This window comes from Tachyglossus aculeatus, chromosome 4, assembly GCF_015852505.1.
Source record: "Tachyglossus aculeatus isolate mTacAcu1 chromosome 4, mTacAcu1.pri, whole genome shotgun sequence".
NCBI classification, from domain to species: domain Eukaryota; kingdom Metazoa; phylum Chordata; class Mammalia; order Monotremata; family Tachyglossidae; genus Tachyglossus; species Tachyglossus aculeatus.
The window spans coordinates 105654348-105672686 of NC_052069.1; the positions used below are offsets into that span (position 1 = coordinate 105654348).

Genomic DNA, 18339 nt, shown 5'->3' on the forward strand with positions numbered 1-18339 from the left:
TTTAACAAATACGACAATTATTCATTCATTCATTCATTCATTCATTCATTCAGTCGTATTTATTGAGCACTTACTCTGTGCAGAGCACTGTACCAAGTGCTTGGAAAGTACAATTCAGCAACAGAGACAATCCCCGCCCAACAACGGGCTCACGGTCTAGAAGTGGGGAGACAGACATCAAAACAAGTAAACAGGCATCAACAACATCAATATAAATAGAATTATAGATAAAACATTTCAAGACTTTGTCCTTTGATTTGTTTTCCGTTCACTTTTCCAGTCACTGTAATTTCAAGCTTTTACTTGCTTCTTTATATAAAATCATGGCGGACTCACTCAAACTGTAAAAGTATTGGGGAAATTTTGCCACTACATTAGAACAGGCTGAATTTCAAAAAAAGTATTTTTTTCAAATAATAATAATGACAATTATTATTATCACTTATTAAGGGCCGAGAAAGAACAGCACAAATGAGATATAGACATGGTTCTTGGAACCTTAAGAATAAAGGGGGTGGGGGCTGGTGACAAATACATTAAAAAAGATGAAACAAAAATATACAAAACGAGGACAATAATAAGTATCACAAGAGCAGCAAGATTTCAGGCTTTTCCCGCAGATCAGAAGGGCAAAGGCCACATGTTATGACTGTTTTAGTCCTTTCTGAACTGGAGAAGGACCGATGGGAACCTCTAGGCATGAGAGTGGGGCAGATCCTTTCCTGTGCAGTAGACACTGCAGTAGAACTCGGAATAATTTCACACTGCTGAGTGAATGCGGGGTGTTGGGGAAGAGGATACGGTGACTTTATATTTTTTGAACAGAAGTCTTGAAAAGCCAATGAGTTGAAGAAAGTTTTTCAAACAGCAGCTCTCATGGTAAGCCAAAGAATCTTCAATAGAATTGAAAAATAGCAATGCATAAACTTCTGAAAAATTCATTTTGACTTTATATGTGTAGTTGTCCTTTTTTGAAGATGATGCTCTCTTCCATGTTGTTTGCATGTACAGATAATTTCTTTCTGTGCTAATGCCCTTCTCTTTTACATGCTCTGTCTGTTTTTGATGCTGCCTCCTGGCTCCCTTACTTTGTGAAGCCTTTGTTTAAGAATAGCAACCCGTTTTCCAGTTAGAGCATACCAGGCTGGTCTGTCTGCATTCATTCATTCACTCATTCATTCATATTTATTCATTCAATCGTATTTATTGAGCGCTTACTGTGTGCAGAGCACTGTACTAAGCACTTGGGAAGTACAAGTTGGCAACATATAGAGACGGTCCCTACCCAACAGCGGGCTTACAGTCTAGAAGGAGGGCTGAGTGCTTACTGTGTGCAGAGCACTGTGCTAAGTGCTTGGAAAGTACAATTCAGCAACAAAGAGACAATCCCTGCTCATAATGGGCTCACAGTCTAGAAGGGGGGTGAGACAGACATCAAAACAAGTAAACAGGTATCTATAGCATCAATATAAATAAATAGAATTAGAGAGCTATATACACATCAGATCAAGTAAATTAAAGATATATGCACACATCAGAACAAGGAAAACAGGGATTAATATAAATTAATAGAATTATAGATATGTACATATATACACAAGGGCTGTGGGGCAGGGAGGGGAGTAGAGCAAAGGGAGTGAGTTGGGGTGGTCGGGGGGAGGGGGGGCTGAAGAAAAGGGGGGCTTAGTCTGGGAAGGCCTCCTGGAGGAGGTGAGCCTTCAATAGGGCTTTAAAGAGGGAGGGAGTATGATTGTTTGGCGGATTTGAGGAGGGAGGGCATTCCAGGCCAGAGGTAGGACGTGGGCCAGGGGTCGAAGGCAGGACAGGCGAGAACGGGCCACAGTGAGAAGGTTAGCACCAAGGAGCGGAATATGAGGTCTGGGATATAGACGGAGAGAAAGAAGGTGAGGTAAGAGTGGGCAAGGTGACGGAGAGCTTTGAAACCAAAAGTGAGGAGTTCTTGCTTGATACGGAGGTTGATAGGCAACCACTGGAGATTTTTGAGGAGAGGGGTGACATGCCCAGAACGTTTTTTTAAGAAAGGTAATCCAGGCAGCAGAGTGAAGTATAGACTGAAGTGGAGAGAGACAGTAGGTTGGGAGATCAGAAAGGATGCTGATGCAGTAATCCAGTCGGATAAAATGAGTGATTGCACTAATGTACTAGCAGTTTGGTTGCAGCAGGAGTAATCTGCTGCAGATTATTGGTTAATTACAGCATTTTGGTGTGAAGTCACATTGCAATTCTTAGAGTACCCAGTTGACTCCTTTAGTATGCTATCAAGAAGGACACTAGTTTGAATCTAGTCAGCAACATAAGGCAGGGAGGTTCCCCTGTAGTTTTCTCTCTCAGCTCTCTCATTAGAAGATGGTGATTTTGGTGGCATCTATGAAGTCCTGACCTTTCCTCAATGTTCCATACATTGACTACATTAATTTAACATAACCCAAACAAACCCTGGTTTGCTGCTAAATTTGATGAAGGAGTGTTTATTCAATCCATTCTCTAATTTTGAAAACATCATTTACAGAAATATTTGTACGTGCAGCAACAGTAGTAGTAGCAGTAGTTGTCCTGTCTTCTCTCTGTTCTTTCCATCATTTTAGACGATACCACTATCCTCCCTAACTCACAAGCAGGCTACCTTGGTGTCGTCCTCAATTCATCTCTCTCAAACAACCCATATATTCAGTCTGTCACCAAATCCGGTCAGTTCTTCACGATCAATCAATCAATCTGTTTTACTGTGTGCAGAACACACTCAGCGCTTGAGTGAATACAATGTAAACACTAAAATCTGCCCATCTGAATTGCTGCTACACTGATCCAAGCACTTAATCTTATCTCACCTTGATTAATGCATCTGTCTCCTCCAGTCCACACTTCACTGGGCTGCCTGGATCATTTATTTTCAAAGCCATTAAGTCCACGCCTCCAAAACCACCAGTGGTTGCCCATCCAGCTCAACATCGAACAGAAACACCTTACCATTGCCTTTAAAGCACCAAATCAGCTCGTCCCATCCTACCTTAAGTCACAGATCTTCTACTACAGCCCAGCCCGCACACTTCTTTCCTTTAGCACCAGCTTGCTCATTGTAGCCTGATCTTGTCTATCTCATTGCTGACCCCTTTCCCACTTTCTCCCTCTGGCCTGGAAATCCCTTCCTCTCCTTATATGCCAGACCACCACTCTCCCCACCTTCAAACCCTTGGTTGATTGATTGATTGATTGATAGTATTTATTGAGACCCTACTGAGGACAAAGCCATGTACTAAGTGGTCGGCAAACTGCAACAGAAGCCCAAGACCCAGCCTCTGCCCAGAAGGAACTCTGCATTCTGAAATGTTCCTTGGTTTGAATCCTTAGAATTATTTTTTAGCATGTAGAATTTTTTTTGCTGTTTCAAGTACCATATTTACTCATAATTTTCATTCATTCATTCATTCAATCGTATTTATTGAGCGCTTACTGTGTGCAGAGCACTATACTAAGCCCTTGGGAGGTACAAATTGGCAAGATATAGAGACAGTCCCTGCCCAACAGCGGGCTCACAGTCTAGAAGGGGGAGACAGACAATAAAACAAAACATATTAACAAAATAAAATAAATAGAAAAATATGTACAAGTAAAATAAAGTAATAAATATGTACAAACATATATACATATATACAGGTGCTGTGGGGAGGGGAAGGAGGTTAGGCGGAGGGGATGGGGAGGGGGAGGACGGGGAGAGGAAGGAGGGGGCTCAGTCTGGGAAGGCCTCCTGGAGGAGGTGAGGGGGCGAGATGCTGGAGAGCCTTGAAGCCTTGAAGCCGAGGGTTAGTAGTTTTTGCCTGATGCCTCCACCATATAATTCCCCCCCCTCCCCCAAGCCTCAATATTTGAAGAGGAAATAACGTATAATTACATACTGGTAATTATAAGCAGTGATAGTGCACGATCAGAAATAGGAAGAGGGTAAGGGTCAGAACATTGTCACATGGAAGAAATGGGAGAGCCAGAGAAGGCGGGGGAGGTAATCATTTAATGCCTATTTTATGCAGAGTGCAAAAGAAGTAAGAAATGTAGTCATTCCATTTCTTTCTTCTCCCCTCTTTTCCTCTGCCTTTCTTCTTTTTTTTATGTTTCCCTTACTGCTAAACATAATTTGCTGCTTAATCCTTCCCATGTTTTGGGCTTGTAAACTTATGCAAAAAAGCTGGGCAATCATACAAGTAAATATTAAATTTAACAATCAGAATGCTTCAGTGGAATTTGAGTCTGCAGTGCAATCAATCCTAATATAGATTTCCATCCACTCCCCCGACACATACATTTTTTTAAATATTTACATAATGTCTCCTGCACAGAGTCTGAGGCTGTAGGGGACCCTGCTTCAATCCAGATATGTTACCTGAGAAGGTGGGTGGGGGAAAGACTTTGGGGGACACTGTCTTATTCCCTGAGGGTAACATAGTTCAGCTGCAACTAGGATATCCCAAAGCTTTTGTTTAGAATGAAATGATGTTCTATTTCCCTTTTTGTAGGAGAACCAGGTTAACTGTGAATAGCATAACTTACTCTTGAATACTTTCAAGGGGGAACGATTAATAGGGAATTCATGAGGGTGACACAAAAACTAGATTTAATCCTGGATTTTATGCCCGGCTCATATTGGATGACAGTGGGCTAGAATGAGGACAACTCCCACACAATATTGACCTAGCTGGGGAATAAGTGGCAAGCTCCACTTTGGCAGAATACCTTGGTACTTTCCAGGTAGGGGGAGTATTCCTGAAACTTTTAATAAATGTGTATCTTTTTTAAAGTTGCGTTGAGGTTCACTTGTATAATTAGCCTGACTTTCATTACCATTCGAGGAGATTTACATTTTGAAAAAAAGGAGCTCAAATTTCTTTTGTGTTCCGTTTAATATTCAAATATTAGCTATACTGATGTAATCTAATTCCTCTTCCCGCAAATGATGGCAAGCAAGTCTGTTTATTTAAACTTGCTACATCTTGCACAACGGCCCGTTTAATCATTCCACAGATTTGTTCGCCAAAGTAATGGGTCTGGATTGGCAGAGGCAGCAGGAAATTCCAACTTTTGTTTTTTATGCTATTTTCCCCCCAGACATGGTGCTTACAACATGTAACTATGATTTTAATGAATTAAATCTAATTTTGAATGCCCCCTACTCAACTTTTCCTGCATTAAAAAATGGACAGAACTATTGGAAAATTCTGAATTTATACTATCCCTAGAATGGTATATATCATGAGAAGGGCAATTAATCCTCCTCTATTTTCCTCTAGGAGGCTAAAGCCACCTTGAAGATTTTAAAGGACTTCGGTACTAAGTAAATGGATTGATTGGTAATGGATTTGACTGTGCAAATCAGGATCATTCTAGTCCCAGAGGTGTTGGCCAGATGGTACAGGATCTTTCTGGTACCAGTGGTCATGGCTATGGAGATTGAGTCCTAAAACCCAAACCTTAGGAGGAAAATTCTCATCCAATAGAGCGGCCATGCCAGTGCAAGGTTGAAAGGCTTCAAATATATGGTCCCCCCCCCAAGTTTTTTTCTAGAACAAAAATAGGTATTTAAGTGCTTACTATGTGACAGGCACTGTATTAAGTGCCGGGGTAAATACAAGCTAATCAGTTTGGACACAGTCTATGTCTCTCATAGAGCTCAAGGTCTTAATCCCCATTTTACAGATGAGGTGACTGAGGAATAGAGAAGTTAAGTAACTTGCACAAGGTCACACAGCAGATACCTGTTTGGGGGTCTTTTTTGGGGGGCAACTGGACAGCCCACAATACCAAAGCAGGAGAGATGAGCCTCATTAGACCACTTACTTCCCATTCTCTCAGACTTGTCCACTTCACCTATTTGTTAAATAATGAGAGCCCATCCCAGTTGATATCAGTGCAATAAAGGATCCCTGCCACTGTAATCCACTATAGCTCAAGTTAGTCTTTAACGGGTCCTGGCTCGGGTCACAATTAGGATTCTTTGGTCATTTCTTGCAGCCTACATCCCCAGACCTACATACCGGCACTGAACAGCCTCCTCCCCCGCAACTATTTTTTTGGAAAATACAAACATGTTTTGGAATGTTTATGCTCAGAGATGGCAATTTTTCATTTTGAAAGCATGAGGCAAAAAGAGGGCAGGGATTTTAGGAGGATTGAGAACTGGAAGATGGCAGATTTCATTATCATCATCCTTATCAATGGTATTTATTGAGCGCTTACTATGTACTAAGCATTTGGGAGAATACAGTACAACAGAAGATGGCAGACACAAACTCTGCCCACAAAGAGCTAATAGCTCAGAAAGCTACTATTTGGGAGTCCTTTACAGCCCTGGCGGAAATCTCCTAGGTCCTGTCAAAGACATGGCAAGAGCTTGTTTTTAAGCATTTGCAGCCCCATTGTACATCTCAATCAGTTGTGTCTCCCAACAATCATTGGAGGCCCGTTTGATTCTGGCCAAGTCCCAGGTGTCTCAAGGAGGAATCTGTTGGCATCCATTCTGATCCAGTGTTGTTAGGGACACTTTAGGGGTCTAATTAGGTTGAAGCCCCTCTAGGGTCTTAGCTGGCCTTAGGTAACCCAGAAGTAAGTAGGCTGTAGGACCACCCAGGACTTCCCTAGTTCCCCTAACATTCTTCAGGCTGATTATGACTGTATATTTGATTAGTAATTCAGCTGTCTCATGAAGTACTTGTGTAATACCTGTTGTTTCCATTTTCTTCCTTGGGCTCCCACTATTTGTATATAATTTTTGTCTTGCCCCTCACCACCAAAACAGGGCAGAAAATGTGCGTTTTGCTTCTGCTGTATTCTCCCAAATCTTTAAATCAGTGCTTTGTACTCCCGAGTGTTTAATACAGGGTTTTGCACTCAACAGGAACTCAATAAATAACACTGATTAGTTGATTAGGGTCACCGGACTGTAGCCTAATTTAGGCCTATCAAGGTCGGGACCTCCACTTCTCAGGGTTAGCCTAACCTGGAGCAGATTAGGGTAGAAAGATTGGAGCATAGGGAAAACAGCTGTTTGTCTCACACGTCTTTCGATAACTTTCCTTTTCCTGGTCCCCTTTCCTGTGCTAACACCACCAAAAGAGGATTAGTCTGAGATCCTGTAGGACCCTGCCAAATTTAATCTCAGAGAGTTAATTAAGCTTTCAGGTCACTTTTCGACTCCCTACAGGAAATTTCTGAAAGAGCAGTTTCCAATATTTGACATTAATGATTAACTCAAAAGCACTTCTGTAATCAAATTCCACAGTCTGAGTTTATTTAACCTAAAACCAGGGGCAGTTTCACCAAAGTTTCAGTAGGCACTACTAGGTTCAATGGTTTATTGCCTCTTCCAGCCATGAATATTTTACATGTTACCTGTATTTTAATATTCTGTGGAAGAAGTTGGAGTCAAGAACAAACGTAAGTAAAGCAATACATCTTTGCTGCTAAAGTAACCTGATTGTGATAAGTGAAGAATATGAAATACAATTCAGTATGAATATGAAAATAACTACATATTTACAATGGAAATGCAAATGATGCTCTTTAATAGAACTAAAATGCCAAATTTTTAATGATAGAAAAAATGATCTTCACTTGATTAATTTTCGGGGGTAAAAACTCTGAGGTAGAAGTTTTTCCTGACATATACTATTTACATTCACTTGGAAGTAAATATTTGTTTTTACATTTTCATATGATATACAAACTGTTAGATTTTGAACTGAAGTGAAGCACGGACTCTTTATAGGACTGATTCCGCTTTGGAAATTTGAAAAATGTGATTTTAATCACTTTAAGGACTTCTGAAACTGGTTAATACATATTCATAATTATGAGTACAATAGCTATTTAAATAATGAAAATTATGTCATCAAATCTTTAATTTTCCTACTTGTGACAGACTTTCACCTTATTACCACATGTTTTATCTGATTATGTTTGGGATTGTTTAGTTACTGCCAAAATGGACCTACCATTCTGCAAGCACTTCATTCATTCATTCATTCAATCGTATTTATTGAGCACTTACTGTGTGCAGAGCACTGTACTAAGCGCTTGGGAAGTCCAAGTTGGCAGCATCTAGAGACGGTCCCTACCCAACAATGGGCTCACAGGTTAGAAGGGGGAGACGGACAACAAAACAAAACATATTAACATATAACATATTATATTAACATATTATGTACTAAGGAGAAGCAGCGTGGCTAAGTGGAAAGAGCACGGGCTTTGGAGTCAGAGGTCATGGGTTCAAATCCTGGCTCTGCCAATTTGTCAGCTGTGTGACTTTGGGCAAGTCACTTAACTTCTCTGGGCCTCAGTTACCTCATCTGTAAAATGGGGATTAAGACTGTGAGCCCCCTGTGGGAGAACTTGATCATCTTGTAACCTCCCCAGTGCTTAGAACAGTGCTTCACACATAGTAAGCGCTTAATAAATGCCATTATTATTATTATTAACAAAATAAAATAAATACAATAAATATGTACAAGTAAAATAAATCAATAGATTAATAATGGTACTTTCCAAGCGCTTAGTCCAGCACTCTGCACCCAGTTGGCGCTCAATAAATAAAGCATATTAATCTTTTTTTAAAAAAACCTTTCTTCTTTCCCTCTCCTCTGCCTGGCAACATTATTAATTGACTCCCATCTTGATCGGCTCCTATGGTCATTGCCCTCGCCAGTTGTTTTAAACACTTAACTCCTTTCTCAAGCCCCCATCCCTCTCCCTCCCTTCTCTTGATTTAAAGACCTGGACCTTTACTACATTGAGAAAATTGAAACCATCAGACATGATCTCCCTGTAAATCTCCTGTGCCTCTCCAGTTCTTTCCTCCTCCTTCCCCTTCTTCAACTCTTCCATCTTTCACAGCAGTATTTCAAGAGATCTCTTCCCCTCCACCTTCGCCTCCAAACCTATCCCTTCCCACCTTATCAAGATACTTGCCCTCTCTCTTCTTCCCTCCCTGACCACCATCTTCAACTATTTGCTCTCCAATGACTTTCTCCATTGCTTTCAAACATACTCGTGTCTCTGCTATCCTAAAAAAAAAAAAAAAACCTCTCCCTTGACCCCACGGCTTCCTTCAGTTATCATCTCCTTTCAACCGTTCCTCTCCAAACTCTTGTAGTGAGTAGTCTACACTCAGTGTATCCAGTTCCTTTGCTCCAAATCTCTCCTTAACCCCTTCCAGTCCCCTTCACTCCACAGCAACTGCCCTCTTAAAGATCACCAGTGATCTCCTTGCCAAATTGAATGGCCTCTAGTCCATCCTAATTCTTCTCGACCTCTCCTCTGCCTTCAACAAGCTTATCATTCCCTTCTTCTGGAAACATTATCCAATCTTAGCTTCAGTGACACTGTCTTCTCATGGTTCCCATCCTATCTCTGTGGCTGCTCATTTTCAGTGTCTTTTACAGGCTCTGCCTCTGTCTTCCACCACCTATGAGAGTCCCTCAAGGCTCCGTTCTGGGTCCCCTAGTGTTCTGTATCCATACCCACTCTCTTGAAAAACTCATTTGCCCCCGTGACTTCAACTACAATCTCTATATGGATGATTACCAAATCTACATCATTAGCCTTGAACTCTCTTTTTCTCTGCAATCTCATATTTTCTCCTGCCTTCAGTCTCTCATTTCCTCCCACTTGGATGTCCCACTGATGCATCAAACTCCCACTGACACCTCAAACCTATCATGTCCAAAACAGAACTCCTTGTCTTCCTACCCAAACCCTGCCCTCCCCATGACTTTCCCATCACTGTAGACAGCACCACCATCCTTCCTATCTCACAAGTCCATAAACCTGGCATTATCTTTGACCAATCTTTCTCATTCAACCCACATATTCAGTCTGGCACCCAATCCTGTTGGTTCAATCTCCACGACATCACTCTAACTTGTCCTTTCATCTCCATCCAAACTGCTACCACGTTAATCCAAGCCCTTGTCCTATCCCATCTTGATTAGACTATCAGCCTTCTCACTGAACTCCCTGCCTCCTGTCCCTCCTCTCTCCGGTCCATACTTCACTCTGCTGCTCATTCCTTCCTCAGCCCCACAGCACTTATGTATATATCTGTAAATAATTTATATTTATAGCCATCTCCCCCTCTAGAATGTAAGCTCATATTGGACAGGGAACTTGTCTACCAACACAGTTATACTGTACTCTCCCAAACGCTTAGTACAATATTGATTGATTCTAGCAGCATGGTGTAGTGGATAGGGCATGAGACTGAGAGTCAGAAGATCATGGGTTCTAATTCCTACTCCACCACTTGTCTGCTATGTGGCCTTGGGCAAGTCACTTCACTTCCCTGTGCCTCAGTTACCTCATCTGTAAAATGGGGATTGAGACTGTGAGCCCCACTTGGGACAGAGACTGTGTCCAACCATATTTGCTTGTATCCACCCCAGCCCCTAGTTCAGTGCCTGGCATGTAGTAAGCATTATTATTATTTAAGCACATCCTGAAATTTGAGACTCCTCATCATGGAAGCTATTCCAAAACAGCCAAAGGATGGCAAAAATGTAAACAAAAAATTAAAAATATCCATTGTTCAGTGGCATCCAAAAATGTTACAGATAGTCAACCAAAAAGTATAGTTTTGCCACACTATAAAAAGTTGTGATGCACCCTTCCCAGTAATAATAATAATAGTATTTATTAAGCACTTACTATGGGCCATGCACCGTAGTATACAATATAACAGAGTTGATAAATGCATTCCCTGTCCTTAACAAGAAAATATTACAGTGCCCTGCACCAAGTGGGCGTTCAATAAATGTTACCACTACTAACTACTGATTTTTATAATCTTATCATTTTGGGGTACAATGTTTCAAGGCTTTGTGGGTACCAATTAATCACAACTCTTCATCTTTTCTAGATTGAAGAGCCTTAATCTTTTTAGGCTTTCCTCCTTAGGAAGTTGCTTCACAATTTGAATCATTTTGGTTGCTCTTTGAGTAGTGCACTGTGTTAGGTCCTTGGGGAGTATAGAAATAGCAAAATGGCATGTTCCCTGCCCACAAGGTGCCCATACTCTAATAGGAGAGTTAAATAGAGACGTTAAAAAGATATGTGAACAGTGGGTCCAACGTGAATCATTAGAAAGAAAAGGTAGGGATGGTGACTCATTTGCCTTGCATTTTTTTTTAGCCTCTGAGACTAATGGGGTTCATTTGACATCCTAAGAAAAATGCATACAGTTTTGAAGGTGGGCTTTTAAGGGTAAATTTTACAAAAACATGTCCTTTAAATAAATTGAATCGTTTACTGAATTGTTTCGACAGGTATGTCATTGCAGCCCCCAAATTATTCCGGGTTGGAGCTTCTGAGAAAGTAGTGATTCAAGCTTTTGGGTACACTGAAGCGTTTGATGCCACCATTTCTCTCAAAAGCTATCCTGATAAAAGAACTAGTTACTCTTCTGGCAATGTCCACTTATCTCCAGGAAATCAATTCCAAGATTCTGCAACCCTAACAGTATGTAACTTAATACATTGTGTTATTTTCTATTAATCATGTGCTTAATTGAAAGAACATCTATACTTTTGAGTTCATGAGAAAATTAAGAACATGGAAACATGTCCAAAACAGCTTTCTCCCTACATTGTAATTTACTGGGCTGTACATAGGATTTAAAAGGGGAAAAAAGCCCCCAATGAAAAAATCAGTAGGAGATATGGTTTGAGTTTTAATGCAATTTAAAATATGTAGAAATTAATGTAAATACAGTGTGATTTTTTTTTGCCTCATAAAGAATGGTGATTATTTCCCAAAAGAGTATAATTTTTATTTATTGTTGGTTTATGGACAGATGTGTGGACAAATCAAATTTTTGGAGGCCAATGTTTATAATTGGAAATTAAAAAAAAAAAATTGAACTCTCCAAGTGAAACGGACCCCAACAAAATCTTTCTTTTTAATGCTAGTGTTATATGACTACAGCCCAGCCTGCACCCTCCGCTTCTCTGCTGCTAACCCCCTCACCGTGCCTTGTTCTCACCTGTCCCACCGTCGACCCCCGGCCTACGTCCTCCCCCTGGCCTGGATTGCCCTCCCTCCACACATCCGCCAAGTTATCTCTCTTCCTCCCTTCAAGGCCCTACTGAGAGCTCACCTCCTCCAGGAGGCCTTCCCAGACTGAGCCCCTTCCTTCCTCTCCCCCTCCTCCCCATCCCCATCCCACCCGCCTTACCTCCTTCCCCTCCCCACAACACCTGTATATATGTATATATGTTTGTACGTATTTATTACTCTATTTTATTTGTACATATTTATTCTATTTCTTATATTTTGTTAATACGTTTTGTTTTGTTGTCTGTCTCCCCCTTCTAGACTGTGAGCCCACTGTTGGGTAGGGACCGTCTCTGTATGTTGCCAACTTGTACTTCCCAAGCGCTTAGTACAGTGCTCTGCCCACAGTAAGCGCTCAATAAATACGATTGAATGAATGAAATGAAAATTTATGAATTTCACAGAGCTTATTGTAAAATCAGCTTACTTTCTCAGTTTGGAATTATTCATCAACATTTTTTTACAGATACAACCAAAGGATCTATCTGAAGAAAGAGATCAAGTTTCACATATATATTTAGAAGTTGTATCTCACCATTTCACAAAAGAGAAAAGAATACCAATAAGTTATGAAAACGGATTTCTCTTCATTCAAACAGACAAATTTATCTACACTCCTAACCAGTCTGGTCAGTATCAGGTGTTCATTTATGTATGTAAAAGTGAAAGCATTTAATAAATTGAAGTTGCTTCAGGGTACAGATTTAAATCATTTGTACACATCTCCTCCCTGATACCCAGTAATCTCTGCTTTATTGGGAAGTGAGGGGAAATTTTTATTTAATCAAGATGCTTTTGTTTGTGCCTTGTGATAGGAGAATGCCTGGAGTTATTGTCAGTAGGTCTTTTTTTTAAACAAGTGTTAGCTTTTTGTTCTTATTTAAGATCCATTTGATTTTGCCAGAAATTTTTTTTTTAATCAAAGGAAACCCTGAGGCAATTACAATAGTTTATTCAGAACTAAATTGGTTCAACAGCATGAAGCAGAAGTTTATGAAGCCCAAACGTTGACGTTTAAAGTTGTAAGATCTGGCTCAAATAACTACTTCTAGCCCTAATAAGGAAGATTTGGAAATTTGTTTATTTCCAGAAGAGGATGAATCAACAATGTATGCCTCTGGGTTTGACTGCATTGATTCTCAATCAAAATATTTATATTCAAGCATGAAATTATGCAATATGTGTTATGATCTACTTACCTGCATTCATGTTAAGATGTTTCTGGCTAAAGGGTATTTTTTTCAAGTGTGATAATTTTAGAGATGGGAAGATTCCAAATGATAGGATTATTTAATCAGTTTTTTTACTTGAAGTGGAATTCACTGGCATCCGTAACATTGTATATTATTCTTTCAGTAAAGGTTAGACTTTATTCTTTGAATGAAGAACTGAAGCCAGCCCTGAGAGACACTACCTTAACTTTTGTGGTATGTTATTTTTAATTGAAACAATGCTACTTTAGAAAACAGAAAAGAGAAACATTTTCCATTTTCTCATAAAGTGAGCATGTTTTGGGGAGATATAGTTACTATCAAAAATATTGTTACGTTTCTTAATTTGTGCCAAAGTTTATTGAGTCATCTTTGCCAGTTGTCTAGTGAAACGAGCATGGGCCTAGGGGTCAGAGGACCTGGGTTCTAATGCTGAATTTGCTACTTGACTGCTGGGTGACCTTGGGCAAGTCACAACTTCTCTGTGCCTCAGTTTCCTCTTTGTTAAATAGAGATTAAATCCTACTCCCTCCTATTTAGAATGCGAGCCCCATATGGGGCAGGGATGTGTTCAAACTGCTTATATTGTACCTACCCCAGTGCTTAGTACAGTGCTTGGCACATAGTAAGCACTTAACAAATTATTATTCTTATTAGTATTATTAACATCATGACCACTGTTGGGTAGGGACCGTCTCTATATGTTGCCAACTTGTACTTCCCAAGCGCTTAGTACAGTGCTCTGCACACTGTAAGCGCTCAATAAATTCGATTGAATGAATGAATGAATGACCGTTATTATTACTGTTGATCATCTTTGGGGAGAGCTCTGGCACCTTATTGAGAAGAACTGAACTAATGGGGCCAGAGTGGGGCAATTGATTGGGTTTGGGGACAGGTGGAATTGTATCCATTAGTTGCATTGATATGAAAATGGTGGCATTAACTTAAACACCCTCTGCTCTGAAGTATTCCAGTAGGTAGCAACTCCACTAGAGTGTCTTTGGGGCCTTAGATTTAGAGTCTTGTGACTGAAACACTTAGCACTAGCCTAAAATTGGCAGCTCCAAAACCCATAGTCCAAACACACACTCAGGAGATCTGTGTCTTGGGTCCAATTCCCCAGAAATTCTGACTTCAAAACCTGCCTTGGTAAAATTGATTTCAGGTTTCTCGTCCCCATATTCCTATCTCTCAACTTTATTCCTGATTTGGGATACTCAGACAATTAGCTAACCAACTGGCCAATTAAGATCATTCTAACTAAATATATCTCTTTTTTTTCAACTATGGGTTTAGTCAGTCAATCGTATTTATTGAGCCCTTACTGTGTGTAGAGCACTGTACTAAGCAGTTGGGAAAGTAAAATATAACAATAAACAAGACACATTCCCCGACCACAGCGAGTCTAGAGGATTTGGTTTTCTTCAACTCTCCACATCATTTTTTATGTTCAGATTAGCACAGTAAGTTAGGATGTAGTATGCACTTAATATGATTATTTTAGGCTTCATGTTAATAGGTAAAAGACAAAGACCATAAAAACTGCTTCAGGAAGACCTCTTATTTATTCAGACTGTATGTTCATTTTGGGCAGGGAACATGTCTACCAACTCTCTTGTACTCTCCCAAGCGCTTAGTACATTGTCCTGCACACAGTAATCCCTCAATGAATGCTATTGATTGACTGATTCTTTAACTTTTCTTTTCATTCCAAGGATCCAGATGGAGCAGAAGTTGAAATTTTGGAAGAGAAGGATTTTACTGGAATTGTCTCCTTTCCTGACTTCAAGATTCCTCTCAATCCTAAGTACATTAAAACAATTGTTTGCCATTAAAACCTTTTTTAAAAAAAAAATAGTAGTTAAAACAAGCACACTACCCACTGTTCAGAGAATTAGAGTTATATATGGAGTCTCCTACAGGTGATCAGTTCCTCTAGGCCCATTTCTACGGGTCTGTGATAGGCTCTCAAGATAATTTTAAAACAAAAGAAGCAAACAAAATCCCAACACATATAAATACAAGCCATTCCATTTTCATATATGCATACATACCCTGCAACACTTGCACTGCGTTTAACTTAGAAATGTTTGCATGTTTTCTTTTTACTTTGCCATCTGCCCTGTAGGGGATGCTGGAGGTTCATTGAGTGAGATGCATGTGTTCTTTACTCTGTAAATTTTAGGAAAATGGGTCAAAGTCATTTGTAGTACATAAATTATTTGAAATTCTGTGTTATGGAAATGGTAAATAATGAATCTAAAATAATTTCACATGAGACCTGGTTTGGACGTCTCAGAATCCCAGAATTGCATCAAGTGGACAGAAGTAGCTTTTACCATACGTTTTCTGAGGCAATAATTATTGATATTATTTATATATGGAAGGAAATGTATGTAGCAGTAGTTTGTTGTAATTAGGTTTCAGGACTGTTCTGCTCCTCAAATATCATGCAACATGAGATCTTCAAAGCAAGTCAGTATTCCAGAAGCATCAATTCCACTTCCAACAGGAGCTAGAATCCAGCCAAAACCCATTTCTGCCTATGAATGCAAAACCATCAAAATGGTATACTATATTAATTAGTAATATGAAAATTAAAAAGAAATTAAGCAATTTCTTCATTGATTAGATTTAACCCAACAAAGAAAAATCAGTATTTAGAACATATGCACCTTTGCATTAATTTTTAAATGGAATTAAGTTTTTTTTAATGTAATAATTTTAGAAATATCATTTGGTGACAGTCTGTAAGCCATATTAAAATATATTTGTTCTGCAGATATGGTGTGTGGACAATCAAAGCCAAATACAAGACGGACTTCATAACAACAGCCACTAAAACATTTGAGATTAAAGAATATGGTAACTTTTTTTTCAGTCATTTAAAGGGATAAAAGTAGTTTATTTCAAAATTCATTTAATCATATTTACTGAGTGCTTACTGTGCGCAGAGCGCTGTACTAAGTGCTTGGAAAGTACAATTCAGCAACAGAGACAATCCCTCTACAACAATGGGCTCACAATCTAATGAAGGATACTTTTTTTTGAAACACTGCAACGTGCTAATTTGGGTTTTATTCACTGTGCTAATTTTAACTTAACCCTGACATTTCGCAGAGCAGTTGAATATTTTAGCCTAAGAATTTCTTTTTAAGAATTTGCTTATTCTTCATATAGTCATTCAGAGTTTCCTTTTCTACATTTATATCAAACGCAGAGAGTTGACGTTATTAGATTAGTAGCATTCTCAAGACTGGTCCTTCAGGATTCTACTATAGGGGGCCCCCAAATTAGATCGTCTCCCTCCTCCTTGAGAGGTAACTACACCCAACCCAGCCCCAGAAATAAAGGAAGTTAAGTGGCTACTTGACTCTTTGGATTTAGTTTGGTCCTGGATATGGAGAAAAGGGCAAAGGAAGCCAGCATAAAGACATATGAAAATGTCCCCTTTTGTACTGATACATTACTTTGCTTTCAAAATGGGGTTGGCTGCTCCCCTGTTTCAGCAGCCTGTGTTCTATTTCTGGACTCCCTGGAAACCACCCAGGCAACTCTCATTCCTCCCCACAGCCAGGCCTAACCTTTCCAACCACATCTAGCCTTGAAAAGAACACAGGCTGCTAAAAACAGGGGAGTAGATCCCCTGTTTGTCGATGGAAAAGGGGGCAACTTCATGTGGCTTTATGCCAGCCATTCTTCCCCTTGTTCTCCCTTCTCCCCTCCTCACACTGCAGATTAGATTCTTGAATGTACTTTAGCAAACTATTCTGTGACACACTAATGAGTAATATTTCCGTATATTTAATATCAAAGTGCAGTTTGAACAGCCAACGTGTTAAAGCAGTTGTTTTGCAAAATCAGAGATTTTGGGCAGTCCACCCAGAGCCCAGGCCTGGGATTCAGAGGACCCGGGTTCTAATCCCAGCTCTGCCACTTGTCTGCCGTATGACCTTGGGCAAGTCACTTAACTTCTCTGTGCCTCAGTTCCCTCAACTCCAAATTGAAGATTCAGTGCCTGTTCTTCCTTTTACTGAGACTGTGAACTCAGTGTGGGACTGGGTTATCTAGTATCTACCCCAGCTCTTAGTACACTGCTTGGCATATAGAAAGCACTTGAAAGTATTATTATTATCATTATTATTAAGTCATAGGTAGATGTAATTGCTGCTAGAACATTCTCTTTTTCATACTCTTTAATAATAACAAAAATAATAATAATAATTATGATACCTATTAAGCGCTTACTATATGCCAAGCACTGTTCTAAGCACTAAGGTAGATACAAGGTCATCAGGTTGGACAGTCTCTGTTCCACATAGGGCTCACACTCTTAATCCCCATTTTACAGATGAGGTAATTGAGGCACAGAAAAGTGAAGTGACTTTCCCAAAGTCACACAGCAGAGAAGTGGCAGAGCCAGGATTAGAATTCATGAACTTCTGACTCTCAGGCTCATGCTCTAGCCACTAAACCATGCTGCTTCTCCAACATATTTAGACTGTGAGTCCCATGCAGGACAGGGACTGTGTCCATCCTAATTAACTTGTTTGACACATAATAAGCCCTTATCAAGTGCTTTTTAGAAGAAAAAACTGAACCAGGATTCCAAGAAAAGTGTCAGACAGGAAATATAGTTAGCAGAACTGTTTACTACCTCAGCCCAGACAAAAGTCTTTCAAATATGTATATATACATATACATACATACATACACATGTGTGTATATAATTCACAATTATATACATGCATATACATTTCCCTTCATATTTAAAGATCACATTACTGATGTTGAAATTTTAATGTATGTTAATATGTCTGAAGAAAAAACAAACCGCATTACTGCTAATCCAGTCTTCACTGTATGCATTTAAAGATAGTCTCTTGCAGCACTTCTGAATTTTCCATTGACTATTCATTCATTCATGTTTTTTAAAAATATTCCTCTTGGTATTTCGAACTTCCTGAAACCTAGGCTTAAGGAGAGCAATCCGCATACTGATTGCTGCATGATA

General features: G+C 39.6%; 1 protein-coding gene across 1 annotated transcript in view; it reads left to right on the top strand.

Annotated features, from left to right (window-relative positions):
• The first annotated feature begins 7336 nt into the window (after nt 1-7336).
• Nucleotides 7337-18339, top strand: part of C5 (complement C5) — a 75856-nt gene continuing 64853 nt past the window's right edge. The window contains exons 1-6 of the mRNA XM_038744589.1: nt 7337-7443; nt 11325-11517; nt 12578-12740; nt 13468-13538; nt 15041-15132; nt 16108-16190. Coding sequence (XP_038600517.1) covers nt 7379-7443; nt 11325-11517; nt 12578-12740; nt 13468-13538; nt 15041-15132; nt 16108-16190 — 667 coding nt within the window. The 5' untranslated portion in view covers nt 7337-7378. The remainder of the gene's footprint in view (nt 7444-11324; nt 11518-12577; nt 12741-13467; nt 13539-15040; nt 15133-16107; nt 16191-18339) is intronic.